This window comes from Ovis aries, chromosome 11 (genome assembly GCF_016772045.2).
Source record: "Ovis aries strain OAR_USU_Benz2616 breed Rambouillet chromosome 11, ARS-UI_Ramb_v3.0, whole genome shotgun sequence".
NCBI classification, from domain to species: Eukaryota; Metazoa; Chordata; class Mammalia; order Artiodactyla; family Bovidae; genus Ovis; species Ovis aries.
Genome location: NC_056064.1, coordinates 9,598,759 through 9,620,808, shown reverse-complemented (window position 1 = coordinate 9,620,808; position 22,050 = coordinate 9,598,759). Strand labels below are relative to the sequence as shown.

General features: G+C 39.6%; 1 protein-coding gene and 1 pseudogene across 1 annotated transcript in view; one reads left to right on the top strand and one right to left on the bottom strand.

Moving 5' to 3' along the window:
• PPM1E (protein phosphatase, Mg2+/Mn2+ dependent 1E) overlaps positions 1-22,050 on the bottom strand; it is a 226,541-nt gene that overhangs the window by 21,979 nt on the left and 182,512 nt on the right. The window contains exon 2 of the mRNA XM_027975349.3: positions 1,427-1,545. Within this exon, the coding sequence (XP_027831150.1) occupies positions 1,427-1,545 (119 nt within the window). The remainder of the gene's footprint in view (positions 1-1,426; positions 1,546-22,050) is intronic.
• Positions 6,865-20,837, top strand: LOC114116938 (peroxynitrite isomerase THAP4-like; annotated as a pseudogene).

Sequence of the window (22,050 nt, the reverse complement as noted above, 5' to 3'; positions counted from 1 at the left end):
GTTCAGAAAATTCTTCCAACCTAGACACGAAGGGCAACACTTCAATCTTAAGTATTCTCCTGTACAGGAAGTGGTGTAAGAACATCAGCATATACATAATTGCTGCTTGAAATGGAAAAATAAAATCAAATAAAAAAGGATGCAAAAAAGAGAAAATTGTCCAAAGGCAGCAGTCCACCCCCTCACAGCTGTAAATTACTCATCAGTCGTTAATGTCAGTGTACTGATCTGGAGCTGAGTCAGCCACCATCCTGGCTGCAGTGAAGCAGAATCTAATCTCCCTCATCTTTTCATTACAGGGCTTTTACTTCATGCATCAGTACTAGAGAGGAAAGACCAGTGCTTTGCAGCAGGAATTCCATCCAGCTTGACTCTGGAACAATTTGGTTCCAAGTGAATCAATTACTCTCAGTAAAAACAAGAGGAATTCCTTCCTTGCCAATTTTCTACCAAAAATTCTCTAGAGAGATGCAGCAAGATGCAGGAATGGTTATTTTTATATCTGCCTCACATTCTCTGGAATCTAGCTGCCCTAATTCATTAATATATGTTTTGCTCCCTCTGTCCCATGTTTAAAGGCAAATGCTTAAAATAGAACAAACAGAATGAAGTATTAAAATTCCTCAACAATTCTTAATTCCCTAGTTTTTACAAAAGTTGGTATTTTTAATGTGTTAAATATGTATAAGCCTAATATATTAATAAACATGCCTTCATTAATAAACATTCTCATAATTAACTGAAAAAAGATGCCCATGCAATTAAATCACATAATTGTCATAAAGAGCTCTATTTATTGGTGGATGTAAAAAAGTTGCAAATAATTTTATTTATGTATTTATTTTATCTTTGGCTCTGCTGGGCCCTCCTTGCTGCACGGGCTTTTCTCTAGCTGTGGTGAGCAGGGCTACTCTCTCGCTGCAGTGCGCGGGCTTCTCGCTGGGCTGGCTTCTCTTGTTTTGAAGCCACCAGGAAAGCCCGGCAGACACAATTTAATAGGATTAACGAGAAGTTTTGTAACAACCGACCTCCTGAATTTGTATATCTGAGTTTTTTTACTTGACTTATTAAAGATGAATTAAAACTTTAAAGTAGATTTTTCTCAAACCAGCCTTCCCTTCACTTATTCACTTATCTTTTCTGCTGTGTCTTCACATTTCTCCCTTCTCTTCATTTGCCTAGATATTATTTATGATAGCATATTGTTGTCATATGTCCTGCTCCAGTTACCTGCACATGGCTTCAAAAGCCTATATTTTCCCCTTCTACTTTTACTCATTAGTTTGAAGAAACATGTTTCTGAAGTTTTTCTCTTGCTACCACTATACAATATCAACCAGTGGGTAAACATAATTAGATATAGAATTCTGTTGGTAATTTATGTGGATCGTTCAACAGAAAAACAAATATTGTAGAAGGTACTTGCCCACAGTCCCTTCTGTGCCATCCGTTTCCTTTGGAATATAATGTGCAGAAAGATCACTCTGAAGGACTTCGTCTGATGTGGCTCTGGCTAGAGCGGCAGCCAAAAAGGAAGGGCAGTTACTGAAAGAAAACAATAAACGTCTATTCAGCAAGAATTAGAAACATCCCATTTAAAGGTATTACTAATTACTTTACTATTAACATATTGTTTCAAAACAAAATTATACCTTTAAACAACATTCGATGCATATTTCTTGAGAGGATATCATCTGCTACACACTTTGCCAAGGCACTGGGTATATAGTGGTGAATTAACACAGACTTGGCCCCTGACCTGGTGGGGCTTACAATCTGATTAGGGAGACAGATGATGAATAAGTAAACAAATAGGTTATAATTCGAGTTGGGATAACTTTTATAAGGGAAACAAATAGGATAGAGAGCATTAAAGAGAAATACCTACTTAGAATACTGAGGAATGCCTTGCCTTAAAGGACGAGACAGACTCAGTTATATGGGGGTGGGATTTGGGGACAGTATTCCAGGCAGAGAAAACAGCATGTGTGCAGACCCTTTCTGAGAGCAAAGCATGTCTGAGGAACTGGAAGAAGCCCAGAAAGATGAAGTATAGCAGGTAAGGGGGAGAGTGGTGAGGAGTAAGGTCAGAGGAGCGGGAACAGGCCAGTTACATGGATCTCTTGGATGGTACGGAATTTGGATTTTACGCAAAGTGCAGGGGGAAGTCACTGATGATTGTAAGCAAGAGAGGGTCATAACCAGATATGTTAAATAAAATAATACGTTGACTGCTGTGTCAAAGGGAACTGGCAGGGAACAGGAATGAAGGAGAGCGATCAATAAGGAGACTGTTGTAATCCAGATGAGATTCTTTAAAAAGTGATTATATTTGAGAGAAAGAAAATATAGAATTTGATTATTATTGTATGCAGAGGTGTGAGAGAGAGAGAAAAGAATCAGCCTGGGTTTTGGCCTGCGCCACTAGGTGAATGGCAGCATCATTCACCTAGATGGAGAAAACAGGAAAAGACAGATATGTGGAGGAAAAGGGTCAAGTAGAAAATGAGAATTCATTTTAGCCATGTTAAGTTGGAAAAAGTCTCTGCAATATCCTAGTAAGGGTGCCAAATGGTTAATTATATATTTTAGTGCGGATCTAAGAGATGTAAGGAAACTTGGAAGTCGTGAATGTATGGATGGCATCTAAAACTAGAGAGATAAAGGGGAATTCCCTGGTGGTCCAGTAGTTAGGCCTCCGCACTTCCACTGCAGGGGGCAGAGGTTCCTTTCCTGGGTGGGGAACTAAAGATCGCACAAGCTGTGCAGTGTAGCTTAAAAAAAAAATTTTTTTTTAAACTATGGAAATAGATCACATAGAGAAAACAAAAAGAGAGAACTGCTATGGACCAGTGACTTCTATGTGCCTCTGTTTTCCCCCTTTGGAAATAGTAAGTACCTCCCCAATATACCCACTGTATGTTGGGTAGTGGCAGGGAAGGGGTAGATAATACGCCACTCTAGTCCCTAGGCATCCAAATCAAATGGAACTATACTCAGGGAGCTGTCATCAAGAAATTATACCCAAGGAATCTCATCTGGACCTGACTTCACTGAGATCCTGAACCTGAGTCTGATGCCATCAAGGGATGACATTTTGGGAGACTCTGAGGGGAGGGGTGAAGGTTTTTTGCATGTGGGAGGGATACGAATTGTGTGGCCAGAACAGACTGTGGCAAATTGTTTTTCTAAAGACGATCACAGCAATATTTCTGGTGCTACGTGCTCGTTAAGAACCTTACCATTACACATGAAAGTGAATGAGCCTTTGGTGAAAAAAGAAGTGGCAAAAGTGATGCTGTGCGGCTTCTGAGGTTTGGTCATAAAAGGCTGCATGACTTTCCCCTGGCTTTCTCGTCTCTCTTCCTTCACTTTCTCCTTTTCCTCCCCCCTCTTCCCCCTGGGACACAGACAGGTTCATGTGGGTGTTAGCTGAGGCTTCCAGTCAAGAGCTGTTATTATCAATTGCTTGACATAGGTAACAGCACAGACCTTCAGAAGATACCAGTACCAGCCTGAATCTTCCAGCTGAGGCCCCAGACATTATGGAACAGAGAAAGCTGACTCTGCTTTGTCCAGTCTTGTGCTCAAAGAAACTATGAGTATAATTAATGATTGTTTCATGACGCTAATTTCTGTGCTAATTTGTTACACCGCCATAATAACTGAAAACCCAACATTGAGAAGCTTAGTGGAAGATAGGAACCTATAAACACTGAAAAGAAACAGCAAGATAAGTAAAAGGCAAACCAAAGGAGTAGAATATCTGAGTGAAGGAATGGTCAATTGCATCAATACTACTGAGAAGTCCGATAAGGGAAAATTAGATACTGAATTTAATAACGTAAATAGATCATCACTGACTGGGTGCCAAGACAATTCAATGGGGGAAAAACAGTCTTTTCTACAAATGGTGTTGGAACAATTGTGATATTCACACACCAAATAATCAATTTAGCCTCTTTCCTTATACCATATACAAAAATTTATTCAAAATGGATCACGACCTAACTGTAAGTGTTAAACTATTAAAATCTTAAAAGAAAGCATAGGGGACTTCCCTGGTAGCACTACGGAAAAGAACCTGCCTGTCAATGCAGGGGACACAGGTTCGATTCCTGGTCCAGGAAGATCCCACATGCCTCAGAGCAACTAAGACTGGGTGCCACAGCTACCGAGCCCACACTTCAGAGCCTGAGCCCGGCCACAAGAGAAGCCTGAGCACCACAACTAGAGAGTAGCCCCCACTCACCACAACTAGAGAGAGCCTTGCACAGCAGTGAAGATCCAGTGCAACCACAAATAAATGACATTACTAAAAAAAAAAGGCATAGGAGTAAAACTTCATGACCCTGGATCAGGCAACAGTTTCCCTAAATATGACACCAAAATTACAAGCAACAAAAGAAAAAAATGAGTTAAATTGGACTATATCAAAATTTAAAACTTTCATGCCACAAATCAAGAAAGTGAAAAGACAACTCACACAACAGTAGAAATATCTGTGAATCACATATCTGAAGAGAAGCTGGCATTCAAAATATATAAAGAACTCTTTTAACTTAATAATAAAAAAGACAATGCTGTTTTCAAATGGGCAAAGGACCTGAATAGTACTGTTCCAAAGAAGATATACAAACGGCCAGTAAACACATGAAAAGATGCTCAACCTCATTAGTTGTTAGGGAAATGCTGACCAAAACCACAATAAACACTGGATTCACTGCAATACTGTTTACAGTAGCCAAGACATAGAAGCAACCTGAATGTCCATCAACAAAGGAACGGATAAAGATGTGGTGCAATGGAATATTACTCAGCCATTTAAAAGAATGAAATAATGCCATTTGTAGCAACATGGATGGACCCAAAAAGTGCCATACTGAGGTGAAATAAATCAGAGAAGGAGAAATATCATATGACACCCCTTATAGGTGGAATCTGAAAAGAAAATATACAAATGAACTTACTTACAAAGCAGAAAGAGACTTACAGACTTAGAAAACAAACTTATGGTTGCCGAGGGGAAGGGATAGTTAGGGACTTTAGAAAGGTCATGTACACACTGCTATATTAAAATGGAGAACCAACAAAAACCTATTGTATAGGACTCTGCTCAATGTTATGCGCCAGCCTGGATGGGAGGGGGGCTTCAGGGAGAATGGATACACGTATATGTATGACTGAGTCCCTTCACTGTTCACCTGAACTACCACAACATTGTTAATCGGCTATACCCCAATACAAAATAAAAAGCTTAAAAATAAAACCTATCACTAAAGGTTAATAAACACAGAAAAATAACCACAATGAGATACCATTTCAACCCACATGACGACTGACATTAAAAAGGCAGGTAATGAAATAAGCATTGACAACTATGTGGAAAAATTGGGAACTCTCATATATTTCTGGTAGGAATGAAAAATGATGCAGGTGCTTTTGGCAGTTCTTAAAATGTTAAACATAGTTACTAAATGGACCAGCAATTTCACTCATAGGTATATATCCAAAAGGAATGAAAATAAGGCCTTCCCTGGTGGCCCATGGCTAAGATTCCACACTCCCAGTACAGGGGGCCCGGGTTTGATACCTGGTTCAGGAACTAAACCTCACATGCCGTACTAAAGATTCTGCACGCCATAATGAAGAACAGAGATCCCATGTGCTCCAACTAAGACCCACCAGTGCAGCCAAATAAGTAAATATTACCCCCTAAAAACCCCAAAGAAATGAAAATACACATCCACACAAAAACTTGTACATGAATGCTCGTAACAGTATTATTCATAATAGCCAAAAAGCATAAACAACCAAATGTTCATCAACTTATTATGGATAAATAAAATAGGTAGTATATTCATCAGCCAGAAAAGAATGAAGTACTAGTATATGCATAGCATTAATACAATGGAGGTGAAACTTGAAAACATTACAGGAAATGACAGAACGTGGTCACAAAAAACCACATACTGTAATATTCCACTATATGCAAAGTTCAGAATCGAAGAATCTATAGAAACAGTAGAGTAGTGGTAGCCTAGGGCTGAGGACGAGGTGAGACGGGAACTACTGCGAATGGGTAGGGGGTTTCTTTTGGGGGTGATAAAAACGTTCTAGGGACTTCCCTGGTGGTCCAGTGGTTAGGAATCAGAGCCTTCCAATGCAGAGAACTAAGATTCAAACCCGGGTCGGGGAACTACGATACCACATGCTGCAGCGCAATTAAGTCTGTGTGTTGCAACCACCGAGCCTGAGTGCGCTAGAGACCCGGCGCACCGCAACTAAGATCGACTCAACGCAGCCAAATAGCGGTTTCAGTATATTCAGAATGGTTTAGCCATCACTCTAATCTATGGTTTCAGAACATCTAAAAAAAAAAAAAAAAAGAACATCTGAAAAAATATTTATTCAAATACATAAATATAGTCTTAAGATTCAAAATCGTAGATTATAGTGATGGTTAAACCATTCTGAATATACTGAAACCACTGAATCGTATACTTTAAATGAATAACTTTCATGGTATGTGAATTACACCTCAATAAAGACATTTGGAAAAATCACTGACTTTGTTAAGAACCACTGAATAGTGGAAGTGAAAATCAGATTAGAACAGGTTAGTGAAGGAGGGGCAAGGAGGTGTGACAATGGAGGGAATGGGGTGGTAACTTAAAGGGGACTGGGCCAGGGGAAGTCTGCTGCTTTAGAATGCTGTGGAGTATGACCGCATACTAAATGCAGTCATCCAAAATGAAAGACTGAGATACTGCGGGAGAGAGGGCGTGACCAAAGGAGCAGAGCTCTTGAGATGGCAAGAATGGATGAGGGGCAATCCAGACATGGAAACCCTGACCTGATAGGATGTGGCACATTCCCTTAATTGGAAAAGGAAAGAAAACAGATACAGACGCAGGTAGGTTTCCAGATTTCTTAGCAGGAAAATAAGAGAATTCCCATCTAACGGTTTGAATCCACCGTAACTTATCGAGGCTTACAGTTGTGGGAGGCACTGTTCGTGCTCAGGATATACACAGCCAAAAAGAGACAGAACTCCCTAGCTTTAGAGCTTACATTCTAGAGAGTGGTTTCTCAACGAAGTATGAGGTTGATCGGTAGTTCTCAAACTATTGCATGGATCAGAATCACCTCCAGAGCTTGTTAAAATACAGATTTTTGGGCCCCATCCTCAGTTTCTGACTCAGGAGGCCTGGAGCAGGGCTTAAGGATTTTCTTTTCTAACATGTTGTGGTGCTGGAGAAGACCCTTGCAGAGTCCCTAGGACAGCAAGGAGATCAAACCAGTCAATCCTAAAGGAAATCAACCCTGAATATTCACCAGAAGGACTGATGCTAAAGCTCCAATACTTGGCCACCGATGAGAAGAGCCGACTCATTGGAAAAGATCCTGATGCTGGGAAAGACTGAAGGCAGGAGGAGAAAGGGAGAACAGAGGATGAGGTGGCTGGATGGCATCACCGACTCAGTGGACATGAGTTTGAGCCAGCTCTGGGAGATGGTGACAGACAGGGAAGCCTGGTGTGCTGCTGTTTATGAGGTCACAGAGTCGGACATGACTTGGTGACCAAACAGCAGCAGCATGTTCCCAGCTGATGCTTATGCTGCTAGTCTGGAAACCACACTCTGAGAACCACTAGGTTAGATCATCAACCGAGTGGTGACAGCAGAAAGCATGTGGGCAGAAGGGATGAAGAGAAAGCAAATGTGAAATATCATTCAACAGTGATGAAACAAAGAGACTGTTTGAAGTTTGAGACACTTTTTAAATTAAATCAGTCCTTCTGCTTCTATAATCACAGAATAGGTAATTTCTCTACCTGTGTTCATGTGCCATATATAACATGCGTGGGTAAAAAGAACTCTAGTTCATCAAGATTTGAAGTTTTGCAAGGTGAGTACTATTAAGCACAGATATGGACATTGAGCAACTTTTAAAGGATATGATTACAATGTTAGACCATGGCCTCTAGGTTGGCTAAGAAAGAAAGAATAGATATGACTTGTAGATCAATGTGGTCCAAATGCAATTAAAGAATTATAGTGGGAATACTTGGACATATAATCTAAAAGGAAAGAATGCTGTAGTCTGAGAACAAGATACTTGCATGTATGATTTTGGAGCTGGTGCAATTTTTGTAACAAGGTTTAGGTAGGACCAAGAAAGTGAGTGGCTTAGAAACAGACAATATGGCAAAGTTCATATCCTAAGTCCCCAAGAACAACTTTGAAAATTTTATCATTCATCAGTATTTTTCTTTTTTTTTCCCCCAGCTTTCTTTTTTTTTTTAATTTTTATTTTTACTTTATTTTACTTTACAATACTGTATTGGTTTTGCCATACATTGCCATGAATCCACCACGGGTGTACATGCGTTCCCAAACATGAACCCCCCTCCCACCTCCCTCCCCACAACATCCCTCTGGGTCATCCCCGTGCACCAGCCCCAAACATCCTGTATCCTGCATCAGACACAGACTGGCGATTCGATTCTTGCATGATAGTATACATGTTTCAATGCCATTCTCCCAAATCATCCCACCCTCTCCCTCTCCCTCTGAGTCCAAAAGTCCGCTATACACATCTGTGTCTTTTTTGCTGTCTTGCATACAGGGTCATCATTGCCATCTTTCTAAATTCCATATATATGCGTTAGTATACTGTATTGGTGTTTTTCTTTCTGGCTTACTTCACTCTGTATAATAGGCTCCAGTTTCATCCATCTCATCAGAACTGATTCAAACGTATTCTTTGTAACAGCTGAGTAATACTCCATTGTGTATATGCACCACAGCTTTCTTATCCATTCATCTGCTGATGGACATCTAGGTTGTTTCCATGTCCTGGCTATTATAAACAGTGCTGCGATGAACATTGGGGTACACGTGTCTCTTTCAATTCTGGTTTCCTCAGTGTGTATGCCCAGTATTGGGATTGCTGGGTCATATGGCAGTTCTATTTGCAATTTTTAAGGAATCTCCACACTAACCACTGTTAGTGATTGTACTAGTTTGCATTCCCACCAACAGTGTAGGAGGGTTTCCTTTTCTCCACACCCTCTCCAGCATTTATTGCTTGCAGATTTTTGGATCGCAGACATTCTGACTGGTGTGAAGTGGTACCTCATTGTGGTTTTGATTTGCATTTCTCTAATAATGAGTGATGTTGAGCATCTTTCCATGTGTTTGTTAGCCATCCGTATGTCTTCTGTGGAGAAATGTCTATTTAGTTCTTTGGCCCATTTTTTGATTGGGTCGTTTATTTTTCTGGAATTGAGCTGCATAAGTTGCTTGTATATTTTTGAGATTAGTTGTTTGTCAGTTGCTTCATTTGCTATTATTTTCTCCCATTCTGAAGGCTGTCTTTTCACCTTGCTTATAGTATCCTTTGTTGTGCAGAAGCTTTTAATTTTAATTAGATCCCATTTGTTTATTTTTGCTTTTATTTCCAGAATTCTGGGAGGTGGATCATAGAGGATCCTGCTGTGATTTATGTCGGAGAGTGTTTTCCTATGTTCTCCTCTAGGAGTTTTATAGTTTCTGATCTTACATTTAGATCTTTAATCCATTTTGAGTTTATTTTCGTGTGTGGTGTTAGAAAGTGATCTAGTTTCATTCTTTTACAAGTGGTTGACCAGTTTTCCCAGCACCACTTGTTAAAGAGATTGTCTTTACTCCATTGTATATTCTTGCCTCCTTTGTCAAAGAAAAGGTGTCCATAGGTGTGTGGATTTATCTCTGGGCTTTCTATTTTGTTCCATTGATCTATATGTCTGTCTTTGTGCCAGTACCATACTGTCTTGATGACTGTGGCTTTGTAGTAGAGCCTGAAGTCAGGCAAGTTGATTCCTCCAGTTCCATTCTTCTTTCTCAAGATTGCTTTGGCTATTCGAGGTTTTTGTATTTCCATACAAATCTTGAAATTATTTGTTCTAGTTCTGTGAAAAATATCACTGGTAGCTTGATAGGGATTACACTGAATTTGTAAATTGCTTTGGGTAGTATACTCATTTTCACTATATTGATCCTTCCAATCCATGAACATGGTATATTTTTCCATCTATTAGTGTCCTCTTTGATTTCTTTCATCAGTGTTTTATAGTTTCCTATATACAGGTCTTTAGTTTCTTTAGGTAGATATATTCCTAAGTATTTTATTCTTTTCGTTGCAATGGTGAATGGAATTGTTTCCTTGATTTCTTTTTCTACTTTCTCATTATTAGTGTATAGGAATGCAAGGGATTTCTGTGTGTTGATTTTATATCCCGCAACTTTACTATATTCATTGATTAGCTCTAGTAATTTTCTGGTGGAGTCTTTAGGGTTTTTCTATGTAGAGGATCATGTCATCTGCAAACAGTGAAAGAAGTATTTTTCAAATTGTAGATTATGATCCATTAGTGAGTAATTATATCAACTTATGAATTGTGAATGACAGTTTGTTTTTAAAAAAGGAAACAGAATAAGCTACAGAAGGTAAGGCTAAGTATTCCAGATATATATTAGGGAAGTATATACTGAATCCTGATTATGATGAAAAAAATTGAGTTACTGCATTTTAACAGTTATGAAATAAATTGATGACTTTCCCTGAAACACACATGCTTTATAAACAGTATTACCAATTATCCTTTCATGCTTATCTGATTTTTCTTGATGAGTCAAATCTTCCTTCACAGATATAAACTCTTTGTCAGCATTACTTATCTCTACCTTTCATCATGCTTTAGTTTGATTAACTGGATACATTTAGATATTTTGCCTAAATGGACTCTTAGATATTTATAACATTTACTTGGTCCTTTGGCTATTTTAAAATTTATGTTTTAAAAAATCTGAAAATCTTGATTACAATCATTTCCTAGAGTTCACCCCAAAAGGATACCTTTTCTTTATAGTTATTAAACTATCTGGATCTTGGTTCACTAAAGGTAAGAATGTGAAAACTTCACAGAATAAGGCAAGAACCATTAGTCTCATTTATGTGTCACCTGCAATACATTTTTAGACACAGTTAATGCAATTTTTTACTTTTTGTCAGACAGAATGAAAATATTTTCAGTGAAGTAGGGAAGAAGATTAGCTGACTAATACCTAGATATAAAACATCAAGCTAGACACCTCACCCACATCAGCTATTCCGACATGTCAAAAAGCTGTAACACTTAGCATGAATAAGTTCTTATGGTTTTGATTCTGAAATGAAAGTGATTATTTCTGAAAAATCAGAATTGCAAATATATTTTAAAACATAGTCACATCAGAGAAAACCTGATCAACTCAAATAAAAGCTTATCATTAAAGCCTGTCATCTTTAAGAGAACTACCAAGAGCAACTAATATGATAATAACATAGCAAACCAACATTTCCTCATACAATATTTGAAAGAACCAAACACAGAAGGCTTTAGAATTTTAAAGTTTGGCAAATGTATTATATAGCAAATAACAGAGGAAGGCCAATAATCAAGGCAATCTGGGGAACTGGGGTTTCAAATGTTATTAAGTTGAGAACATTGCTGAAGAAAAGTATGGTTATAAAATTTGTAACTTTTGCAGTGTGTGTCATTTTGGGGGACTGGCTCTTTTAATATCAAATTAATCTTAAGGCCCTTCAGACCCAGTCAAAGAACATTCTTGCTATTTTAAAAATTAATTACTTAATTTGAGTGTGTTGGGTCTTGCTTTCAGCTTGCAGGATCTTTCTCTGTGGTGTGTGGACTCTCTAGTTGTGGCGCATGGTCTTAGTGGCTCCATAGCACGTGGGCTCTTAGTTCTCCAACCAGGGATTGAACCTGCATCCCTTGCATTGCAAGGTGGATTCTTAACCACTGGACCACCAGGGAAGTCCTCTCTTTTGCTATCTACTTATATTAACAGATATTTCTGAAGTGCTCACCATTTCTATCTCAATCAATTCACATCCTGCAAACAAAGGATATATGTCTTCATACATTTCAATTTGTTACTTTCTTGTTCTGAGAATCAAAGCACAAACTTATTCATAGATAAAAATAAAATCCTTTCTATTTTATGTCTAAATCATATACAAGATATATACATAATCACTTTTTGAACAATGTTAAAATATCATTAATTGGGGGTCTGGTTAATTTTTAAGCTTCATCACATACATAATTCCAATTCATGGGAATCCCCTGGAGGTCCAGAGGACCTTGTGCTCCACTGTTGAAGGCAAAGTTGAGGGCCTGGTTTCAATCCCTGGTCAGGGAACTAGGATCTGCAGATCATGTGGATCGGCAAACAAAAAGAAAAAGAAGGAAGAGGTTTCACTTCATTGAAGTTATCTGTCAATCAATACATAAATGCATATTTGGATTTCTCTGTGTACTGACTTTTTCAACATTATATATTGCGAAGCAGAAATCCAGCTCTATTAAGTTTCATAAACTGAACTCTGCAAACAAAGCTCTAAATAGCTCAGTTGGTAAAGAATCCACCTGCAATTCAGGAGACCCCGGTTCCATTCCTGGGTCAAGAAGACAGATCCACTGGAGAAGGGATAGGCTACCCACTCCAGTATTCTTGGGCTTCCCTTGTGGCTCAGCTGGTAAAGAATCTGCCTGCAGTGTGGGAGACCTGGGTTCAATCCCTGGATTGGGAAGATCCCCTGGAGAAGGGAAAGGCTACCCACTTTCACTTTTTTTAAAAAAAGATATTATTTATTTATTTATTTATTCATTTATATTGGAGGCTAATTACTTTTACAATATTGTAGTGGGTTTTGCCATTCATTGACATGAATCCGCCACGGGTGTACATGTGTTCCCTATCCTGAACTCCCCTCCCACCTCCCTCCCCAATCCATCCCTCAGGGTCATCCCAGTGCACCAGCCCTGAGCACCTTGTCTCATGCATCGAACCTGGACTGGCGATCTGTTTCACATGTGATAATATACATGTTTCAGTGCTATTCTCTCTCACTTTCACTCTCTTCAGACACACAAAAATAAAACATAGATTCACAGTTTTCCCTGTTGCTCATATTGGCTAGTATCATCTTTATCCTCAAACTATTTATCTGAGTAGGTCAATGTTAACTCCTCAATTTGATTTCAGAAATAACCACAGCCCCAAACATGCTTGGTATAAGATTTTGAACTATAAAAATACAACTGTATTTACTGACCTTCAACAGTTCAGTACTTATCAATGTTTATACTATTTTATTTTAATCAGCCTTTCCCCAAATTGGTCTTTTAAAAAGCCATACAGAATATCTGGAAGCAGTATTTAAGGATGAGGCAGATGTTAAGTATTTTTATGGACTAAAAGTTTGTCTCCCTGCCCTAAATTCATATGCTGAAATTCTAATTCCCAAAGTAATGGTATTTGGAGGTAGAACCTTTGGGAGGTAATTAAGTGATGAGGATGGATCCCTTGTGAATAAGATTAGTGCCCTTATGAAAAAGAAATCCTAGAGAGTTCCCTTGCCCCTTCCACCAGGGTGAGGACACAAGGAAAATACAGTTATCTCTATGCCAAAAGCAATGCCCTCACTAGACACTGATTCTGCCCATGCTTTCATCCTGAATTTCCCAGCCTCCAGAAATGTAAGAAATAAATTTTTGTTGCTTATAAACCTTCCAGTCTCCAGTACTTTGTTAAAGCAGCCCAAATAGACTAAGATAGTCATCACATGCGCATGCTCAGTAGCTCAGTCATGGCTGACTCTTTGTGACCCTATGGATTATAGCCCACCAGGCTCCTCTGTCCAAGGGATTTTTAGGTAAGAATATCAAAGTGGGTCGCCGTTTCCTTCTGCAGGGGATCTTCCCGACCCAGGGAATCAAACATGCATCTCCTGTGTCTCCTGTATTGGTAGGCAGATTCTTTACTGCTGAGCCACCTGAGAAGCAAGACAATCATTATGGGAACTACTCAAATCACCGTCATAATCAGTGGAGCACAGACAAGCAAAATGTCTGTTCTGAGTATGCTCATTTCTTATGCTCTAGATCAGCAATGATTCCTTAGATTTCATCACAGGACCAAGTCACAGAAGAATCCAGAGCATTCCTTTCACCTAAAGTGCTTGCAGGAATTTTTTTTAAAGACGAAGAATAATTAGGGATCACTACTGACTTTGAAGCCTGGACATAAACAGTTGCACATAAGCAAGACCTAAAATTTCTGCCAATTTATCCTTTAATTGCTATTCACTCAGTATTCTGAACTGGAGAATTCCAAGGACTGTATAGTCCATGGGGTCGCAAAGAGTCAGACATGCCTGAGCAACTTTCACTTTCATTTGTTGGAGAGAGGTCTTAGCAGAAATATGAGGAGTTAGAAAGCTTCGTTCTAGTTCTAGCTGGGTAACCTGAGAAAAGATGCTTAAATTCTCTGGATTTTAGTTCCTCAATAGAAAAATTAAGAAACTGAAATAACATGACTGTGAAGTCTCTTTCAGGTTTAAAATTCTAATTCTATAATTCTATTCCAGTGAGGTTGTGAATTTCAGAGATAAAACAAAGGCAATTTAAATGTATAAATTAACACATTTCAGATCCAAACAAATGTTTTTACATACATACACCAAGCAGAATGGAAATAAATTCTATATATTCCTTTTGTAAGCAATATGGGGATACTCTCCTTTACGTACCAGGTGTCTTGTTAAAAGCTGAATGTATATTTATCTTGATAAATGCAATCAATTATTGCAGTGAATCTACCAGTTAAGGGAAGAATCTCTCAGATTTTACATATTGTTTTCTTAAAGAGACATGCCTATTCCATAAACATCATATGAAATAATAGTTACCAACTGGTTATGAAGTTTTATATTTCACTGCCTTGGGTCTTCGTTGTTGCACAAGGGCCTTCTCTAGCTGCACTGTGCCAGCTTCTCACTGCGTGGCTTCTCTTGTTGCAGAACATGGGCTCTAGGGTGCACAGGCTTCAGCAGTTACCACGCACAAGCTCAGTATTTGTGGCTAGCTTTACATTGAAAACAAAATAGTACTTTTCCTACCTCTTTAAAAATGTTTATTCACAAGAGCTTATTATTCTTTCTCCACTTTATAGGCTGACATGAACCCAATTTTTCCACTAGAGAAAAGGAAAGGAGTCAGATTGGAACTGAATATGAAAGCAGGCTCTCTTTCAGCACTGTATATTGCCATCTTGGTATAAAGCATGAACCAATAGCCAAATAAGATTATTCTAGCATGAAATATTCAATTTTCATTTATTTTCAAATATTTGGATGGGTAAGTTTTGTTAGATGGACAGGATAGTATTTTAGTCGGATCTTTTCCCTGAGTTGTCTTGTTAGTATCTTCTACTTGCATAATAAGACAATACACATTTTAAGACTGCACTCTGAATTCTTGCTATAAACCAAGTCAGGAAGCATTTTCCTCACAATGCCAAACCTACACAAATCATTAAAGACATTATTAGATAAATTAGAGGTTTAAAAGTATATCCTTCCTGACATTGGCAACGTGGGCGTCGGCAAAGCACCCACAGCTGTGTTTCAGCAGTCTTGGCAGAGCATTCCTAAGGTAATGAAAATTCTGGAAGGTGGAAGTTTCCATCAGTTAACTCTGAGAGAGCCTTGTCTAGAGCAGCCTCATCGCAGCCCACATATCATGGTGCTGTCTACTCAGTAGGCCCTTGCTAGGGTGATAACATGTAAACGCTAAATTTCTGATCATTCCCCTCTCCCAGGTTAATCGTATGTATTCTAAATCTAGAATAACATATTAAATTAAAATAAAGAAGGCAAATTTTCTACCAGACTTGGTATTCTTTTTCCTAGTGGCCCAAATGGAGTTAAAAATCAGGATTGAATTTTTTCCTCTTTAAGCTATTTTCTTTCTTTCTATAACAACCTCTAGGAATACCACCTGGAGTCAGCTGACTATAATGCCCACACATCACAGATTCTCTTAGTGAGCTTTTCTGAATATAAATAATGTTAGCTACCAAATGACTAGCTCCTGAAGTTCTGGGTTTGAGGTTCTTACAATAGAAATTTCACTCCCTACTGTTGCTATCAGTATAATTCTAACAATCATTCGTTCACTCTCAACAGGCTGATATTCAAGCAAAGCCGAGAGTACCCTAAGTTTTCTGTGAATAGCAGTCTAGGTGTTACACAATCACCAAAGATCAAACTAGCACCAGTGTCATAAGACCACAAAAAGAAGACGGCTTAGCAGTAACTCTTTCCTGTCACTACTCTTCCATGGCCAAAAGGAATTAAAGTGTACAAGTTACTGAAACTTGTCCACATCACCAGTGTACCTTCTAGAGGCTGACTCCTACAGCCTAGTCTCAGGTCTGACACACTTAGAAGCATCTGACTGCTGATTATTCTCTCTGCTTTGATGCACTTCCTTTTCTAGGTTTCCAGAACATCACACTCTCCTACAGGTTACTCACAGGATTCTGTCTTCTCAATCTCATTTGATGGTTCTTTCTCTTCTTCCTGCATTTGGAATTCCTTTTTCCATGTTGTAAGTCTTTTCTTCTTTTTGCATAGACTTTATCAATTTTCAGTATACCATATCTGTTTGTTATTTATTATGTCTATCATTTATTCTACACTTTATTCTTCTCCCCACTAGACTGCAGGTTTTGTAATTTGTTTTTGTTGGAGTATAACTGCTTTATAATGTTGTGTTGGTTTCTACTATATAGCAAAGTGACTCAGCCATATGTATACATATATCCACTCTTTTTTGGATTTCCTCCCCATTTAGATCACCACAGAGCACTGAGCAGACCACAGATGTTTTGGTCTACTTTTTGTCATTGATATCTAATGCCCACATCTGTGCCTGGCACACAGTGATCAACAAGTATTTGCTGAATAAATAAGCTTCTGTTTTCCTGATTTATATATGTTTAAGCCATTCCCTAACTTTTCATAATGAATGTTTCAAGAAAGGAGAAAATCAATACATTTTATAAGAGTATTCCACAAAACATGATGCTGAATTCTTACGTGTAGGCTATGAAACTTGGGCTAGTATTAGTAAATAGGTGGTAACTGTTGGCAAACAGGAACTATGGTCATATTTACACTTTTGCTGTCAACTCAAATAACTGGTTTATGCTGACCATTTATAGGTGTCTTTAGCCCCCTTTCACTAAAAGATAATATATTCAAAAATTTAAAACATGTATGGCTTTCTAATAGGAGCTAAAACTGAACTGGTATTTTTATTTTCTAAGTCTGCCACTCTCAGACTGGCTTGCTGCACTTTTTAAAATATAATTTTATTTACGTATTTTTGGCTGTGCTGTGCCTTAGCTGCTGCACAGGCTTTTCTCTAGCTGTGGCAAGCAGGGGCTACTCTCTTGTTGTGGGTGTGTGGGCTTCTCATTGCATGGCTTCTTTTGCTGTCAAGCATGGGCTCTAGGGCACTTGGCTTCAGTAGGTGCGGCTCCAGGGCTCTAGAGCACAAGTTCACTAGCTGTGGTGCTCATGCTTAGTTGCTCCACAGCATTTGGGACCTTCCTGGATGAGGGATTGAACCCGTGTCTCCTGCACTGGCAGGTGGATTCTTTACCACTGAGCCACCAAGAAAGCAGGTACTCCCAAACCCCTCAGGCTATGCAGACAGCCAAGCAGGGCCCCAGGCTCACCAATCAGGAGGTCAGCAGCAGCCCCATGCACCTCCTGGGTTGAACAGGCAAACTGCCCTCCCAGTGGGCCTGGCCCACAGCCACTGCACAAAGCACAGCCTCACACCAACCAGGCTAGAGGCCAGCCCTTCCTACCAGGGCCCCACAGCAGTCAGCTCATCCCAGCGTAAGGGCCCGTGCAGCCACACAGGGAGCACAGCTAGAGCATACGACTCTAGTGACCAGAGGAGAGCGGGCAGTGGGGTCTCCTACAAAATGCCATTTTCCCGAGATCAGGAAACATCGTCGACCAATCTAACACAAAGAAACAAACAGATATTGGGGCAATACGAGGAGACAGAGGAATATGTTTTAAACAGTGGAATAAGACAAGAACCTCAGAAAAAGATTTAAATGTGGAGATAAGTGATCTATCCAATAAAGAGTTCAAGGGAATGACCATAAGGAGACGCACCAAATGTGGAAGAATGAAAACAGTGAGAATTTCAAGTTAGAAGTGCTAAACAGAGCTAAAGAACACAGTAACTGAAATTTTAAAATACACCGTAAGTAATCAATGGTAGATTAGATTATACAGAGGAATGGATCAGCAATCTGGAAAACAGATTATAGAAATCACCCAGACTGAATAGAAAAAAGAAAAAGTAATCTAAAGAAAGGCAGGATAGTCTAAGAGACCTCTGATAAAACATTAAGCACACTAACATTCATATAACAAACGTCTCAGAAGGAAAAGCAAGAGGGGCAGAGAAATTATTTGGAGAAATAAGAGCTGAAAACTTCCCTAACCTGGGACAGGAAAAAGATATCCAGGTCCAAACAAGATGAACCCAAAGAGATTTATACTAAGACACATTATAATGAAAATGGCAAAAATTAAAGAGAAAAGCAACTAGTGAGGTATAAGGAATTCCCATAAGACTATCAGCTGACTTTTTAGCAGACACTTTGCAGGCCAGAAGGCAATGACATGATATATTCAAAGTGATAAAAGAGAAAATATAACAAGCACGAATACTCTACACCTGACAAGGTTATCATTCAGATTTGAAGCAGAGATTAAAAAAAAGTTTTACAAACAAAAGCTAAAAGAGTTTAGCACCATTAAACCAGCTTTAAAAGAAATGTTAAAGGAAAGAAATGTAAGCAGGAAAGAAAAGGTCACAACTAACAATAAGATGTGAAATATGACATTAAATGTGAGGGGAGTAAAAAATCACTCATTAAGTATGAATGATTATTTTAAGGTGATGATCTCAAGTTCAAATGCAGTCTAACCACTCTACATTTTTACTCCCCTCATCACATTTAAAAAATGAATGATTATTTTAAATTGATCAATATATGTAAGTGTACATATATTACAATTATTTTCAGTTGATCTTTATAAACACAGACATACACTGTTACAATATGAACTTCATAGTAACCACAAACCAAAAACCTACAAAAGACACATATACAAAAAAGAAAAAGGAATCCAAACAAAACACTAAAGATAGTCATCAAATCACAGAAGAGAGCAAAGAAGAAAGGAGCAAAGAACTGAAAAACAAGAAAGCAATCAATGAAATGGCAGTAAGTATAAGTACATACCAATCAAGAATTATTTTAAGTATAAACAGACTACATGCTCCAATCAAAAGACACAGGGTGGCTGAATGGATAACAAAACAAGACTCATATACACATGCTGCCTACAACAGACTCATTTCTGAAGATACACAGAGACGCCCCGGCAGCGGGCTGCTGGGTGCTACCACCTTGCCACACTGTGGGAGCCGCGTGCCCGTCTCCTGTGTCCTGTAGCCATGCAGCCTTGCACCCTCCCCTCAGGGCAGTACTGCCCTGGTATGGGATCAGGGAGGCAAGGGCCAGAGTCAGATGCCCGGGATGGTGATTTGTTACGTGGCTGTGAATCACTCCAAGGGCAGAGCAAGGACTCAAAATGTCTGATCCAGTTAGTAAAAACTGTTCAGAGGTATATCTGGATTCCCCACTAAATAGTCTTCCCCAGTGGTAAATAATTCATCAAAGAAAGCTTCTCCACAAAGCTGGGGGACCAGCACGGACTACTCGAGCTGACGCTCATGCCTTCCATCTCCCACCTCACTGAGAAGAGGGAGGCTGGTCAGCCATAGCCGCACCAGGAGAAAGGATACCAGAAAGGCCTCAGGGGGGTTGAGGGCACACGTGAGTAAAGCAGACAGGAGAGAAGCTGCACGGCCATCAACAACCTCAAGTGAAAACCCAATGGCCAACCCGGAGTCCTGCAAGTTGAACTGGGCGGCCTCATAGGGTAAACTGTACCCAGGGCCAGCCCAGAAGCCACCAGTCAGAAACTGGAAGTACTCCAGAAAGCAGTCTGGCCATCAAAGCATTAGTCAGTGAGGGAGAAGCAAACACGTCTGCTGCAGATGCTGGCGATGAGAACACCACGTCCCCTGACAGGCCTGGCAGATAAGAGTGGCATTTCCACGGATGATTTTACACCCCCCAGGATCTGGGGCATGCAAATTTATTGGCTCACTTCTTTCTTATAGTTTCTCCTCTAAGCACACTGGAAAGAGGCTGGCTGTCCCCGGAGTGCCTGTTAACTCAAAGAGGCTGGAGAGAGATGTGAAGCCTGGCTGAAGCGCGGTTAGCCTGGGGGTCTGACAAGGGCTGGACACAGAGCCCCGTAAGTTTATCACTCCCAGAAAAGCCTCAGAAGCTCTCCCAGCAGGCCTCTACCTCTCCAACAGATGTCTCCCTGAAGTCAGGCGTGGAAGCTGTACTAAGTGAACACCGTGACATCAGTCCCATGTTTATCAAGGAGGTGATCCTGTCAGCGTTCAGTTTGCTATACTCCTACTTCTCATCCTGGCAGAACAGAAACAAAGGGTACTGCCTGTGGGAGCAGGCAGAGAAGAACAGCAAGCTAAAAACCCTGTGACAGAGAACAGCTCCTCAGACAGCCAGGTGTGCAAGCGGCAGGAGAATCCGGACCCGCTGAAGACAGTAAGCTTCTCCTCCCTGAGCAGGCTGCTGTCCTCAGCCCTCACCCTGTGGTCAGTGCCTTGAGGCTCCCACACTGCCTGGTTATTATGAGGTGGGGTTCCTGCTACACACTGATGGCCTCTGAGCATTTCTGGGTGTTGCACGCTCCTTGCTATCTCTGCACAGGCTATGACGGTAGCTGGACCTTGCAGAAGAAGAGCCCAGGTTGGTGAGCTTACCTCACTCTCTCCAGGGCACTCAAGAGGTATCTGTAGGAACGAGGCTTTAGCTAGTGAGACAGAAGACATTTTATGTCAGCTGGGAAAGCAGAACTATTCAACAGGGGAAATCCCTTTGTATTACACATCTCACATAAAATCCTAATGAATTAGCATCTAAATGTAAAATAAAATAGATAAACTATTAGAAAAATCATGGGAGACTAAAAATCATGGGAAGATTTTTCATTTATGTTCTAATGAATATCCTTGAAGTTAAATTCATTTTGAACATTAAAACAAACAGAAAGCTGGAATAGCAAAATCAATATTAAAGAAGTAAACTTTAAAAGAAAGCTGTCACAAAGACAAAGAACATTAAGTAATGATAAGGTGATCAATCCAACAAGACCATATAGCAACTGTAAATATATATGCATCCAACACAGAAGCACCTAAATACGTAAAGCAAATATTAACACAATAGAGGGAGAAACTGAGAACAATACAATAATACTACGGAACTCTAATACCCCACTTACATCCATGGACAGATCATCCAGACAGAAAATCAATAAAGAAACTCTGGCCTTAATGACACATCAGATCTAATATACCTATTAGGAGTTAGTAGAGATACACAGGACAAAAATGGGCAGAATACCTATTATTTTCAAATGTACATGAAATAGTCTCCAGAACAGACCACAATGTAGGCCATAAAACATCTCAATAACTTTAAGAAAAGTGAAATCATATCAAGTTTCTTTTATGACCACACTAGGAAACTAGAAATCACCTATAAGGAAAAAATCTCCAAGAAAAACAAGTATGTAGAATCTAAACAACATGCTACTAAATACCTGGGAACGAAAGAAAGTGGACACACAACGATTCCAAAGCTACGGGATGCAGCCAACGCAGCTCTTAAGGAGGAGGTCTAGTGATGCACAGCCCACCTCGGGAAATAAAAACACCTCAAACAAAGCAACCCAAATGCACATCTAAAGAAACTGCAAGAACAAAGAAAAATCAAAGTCAGTAAGGTAAACGAATAAAGATCAGCGCAAGCTTCCCTGGTGTAAAGGGAATTCTTTTCAGCAGTAAAGAATCCAGCTGCCAATGCAGGAGACAGGGAATCGATCCCCCAGTCCAGGAAGATCCCACACGCTGGGAAGATCCCACACGCCGGGAAGCAACTAAGCCCATGTACC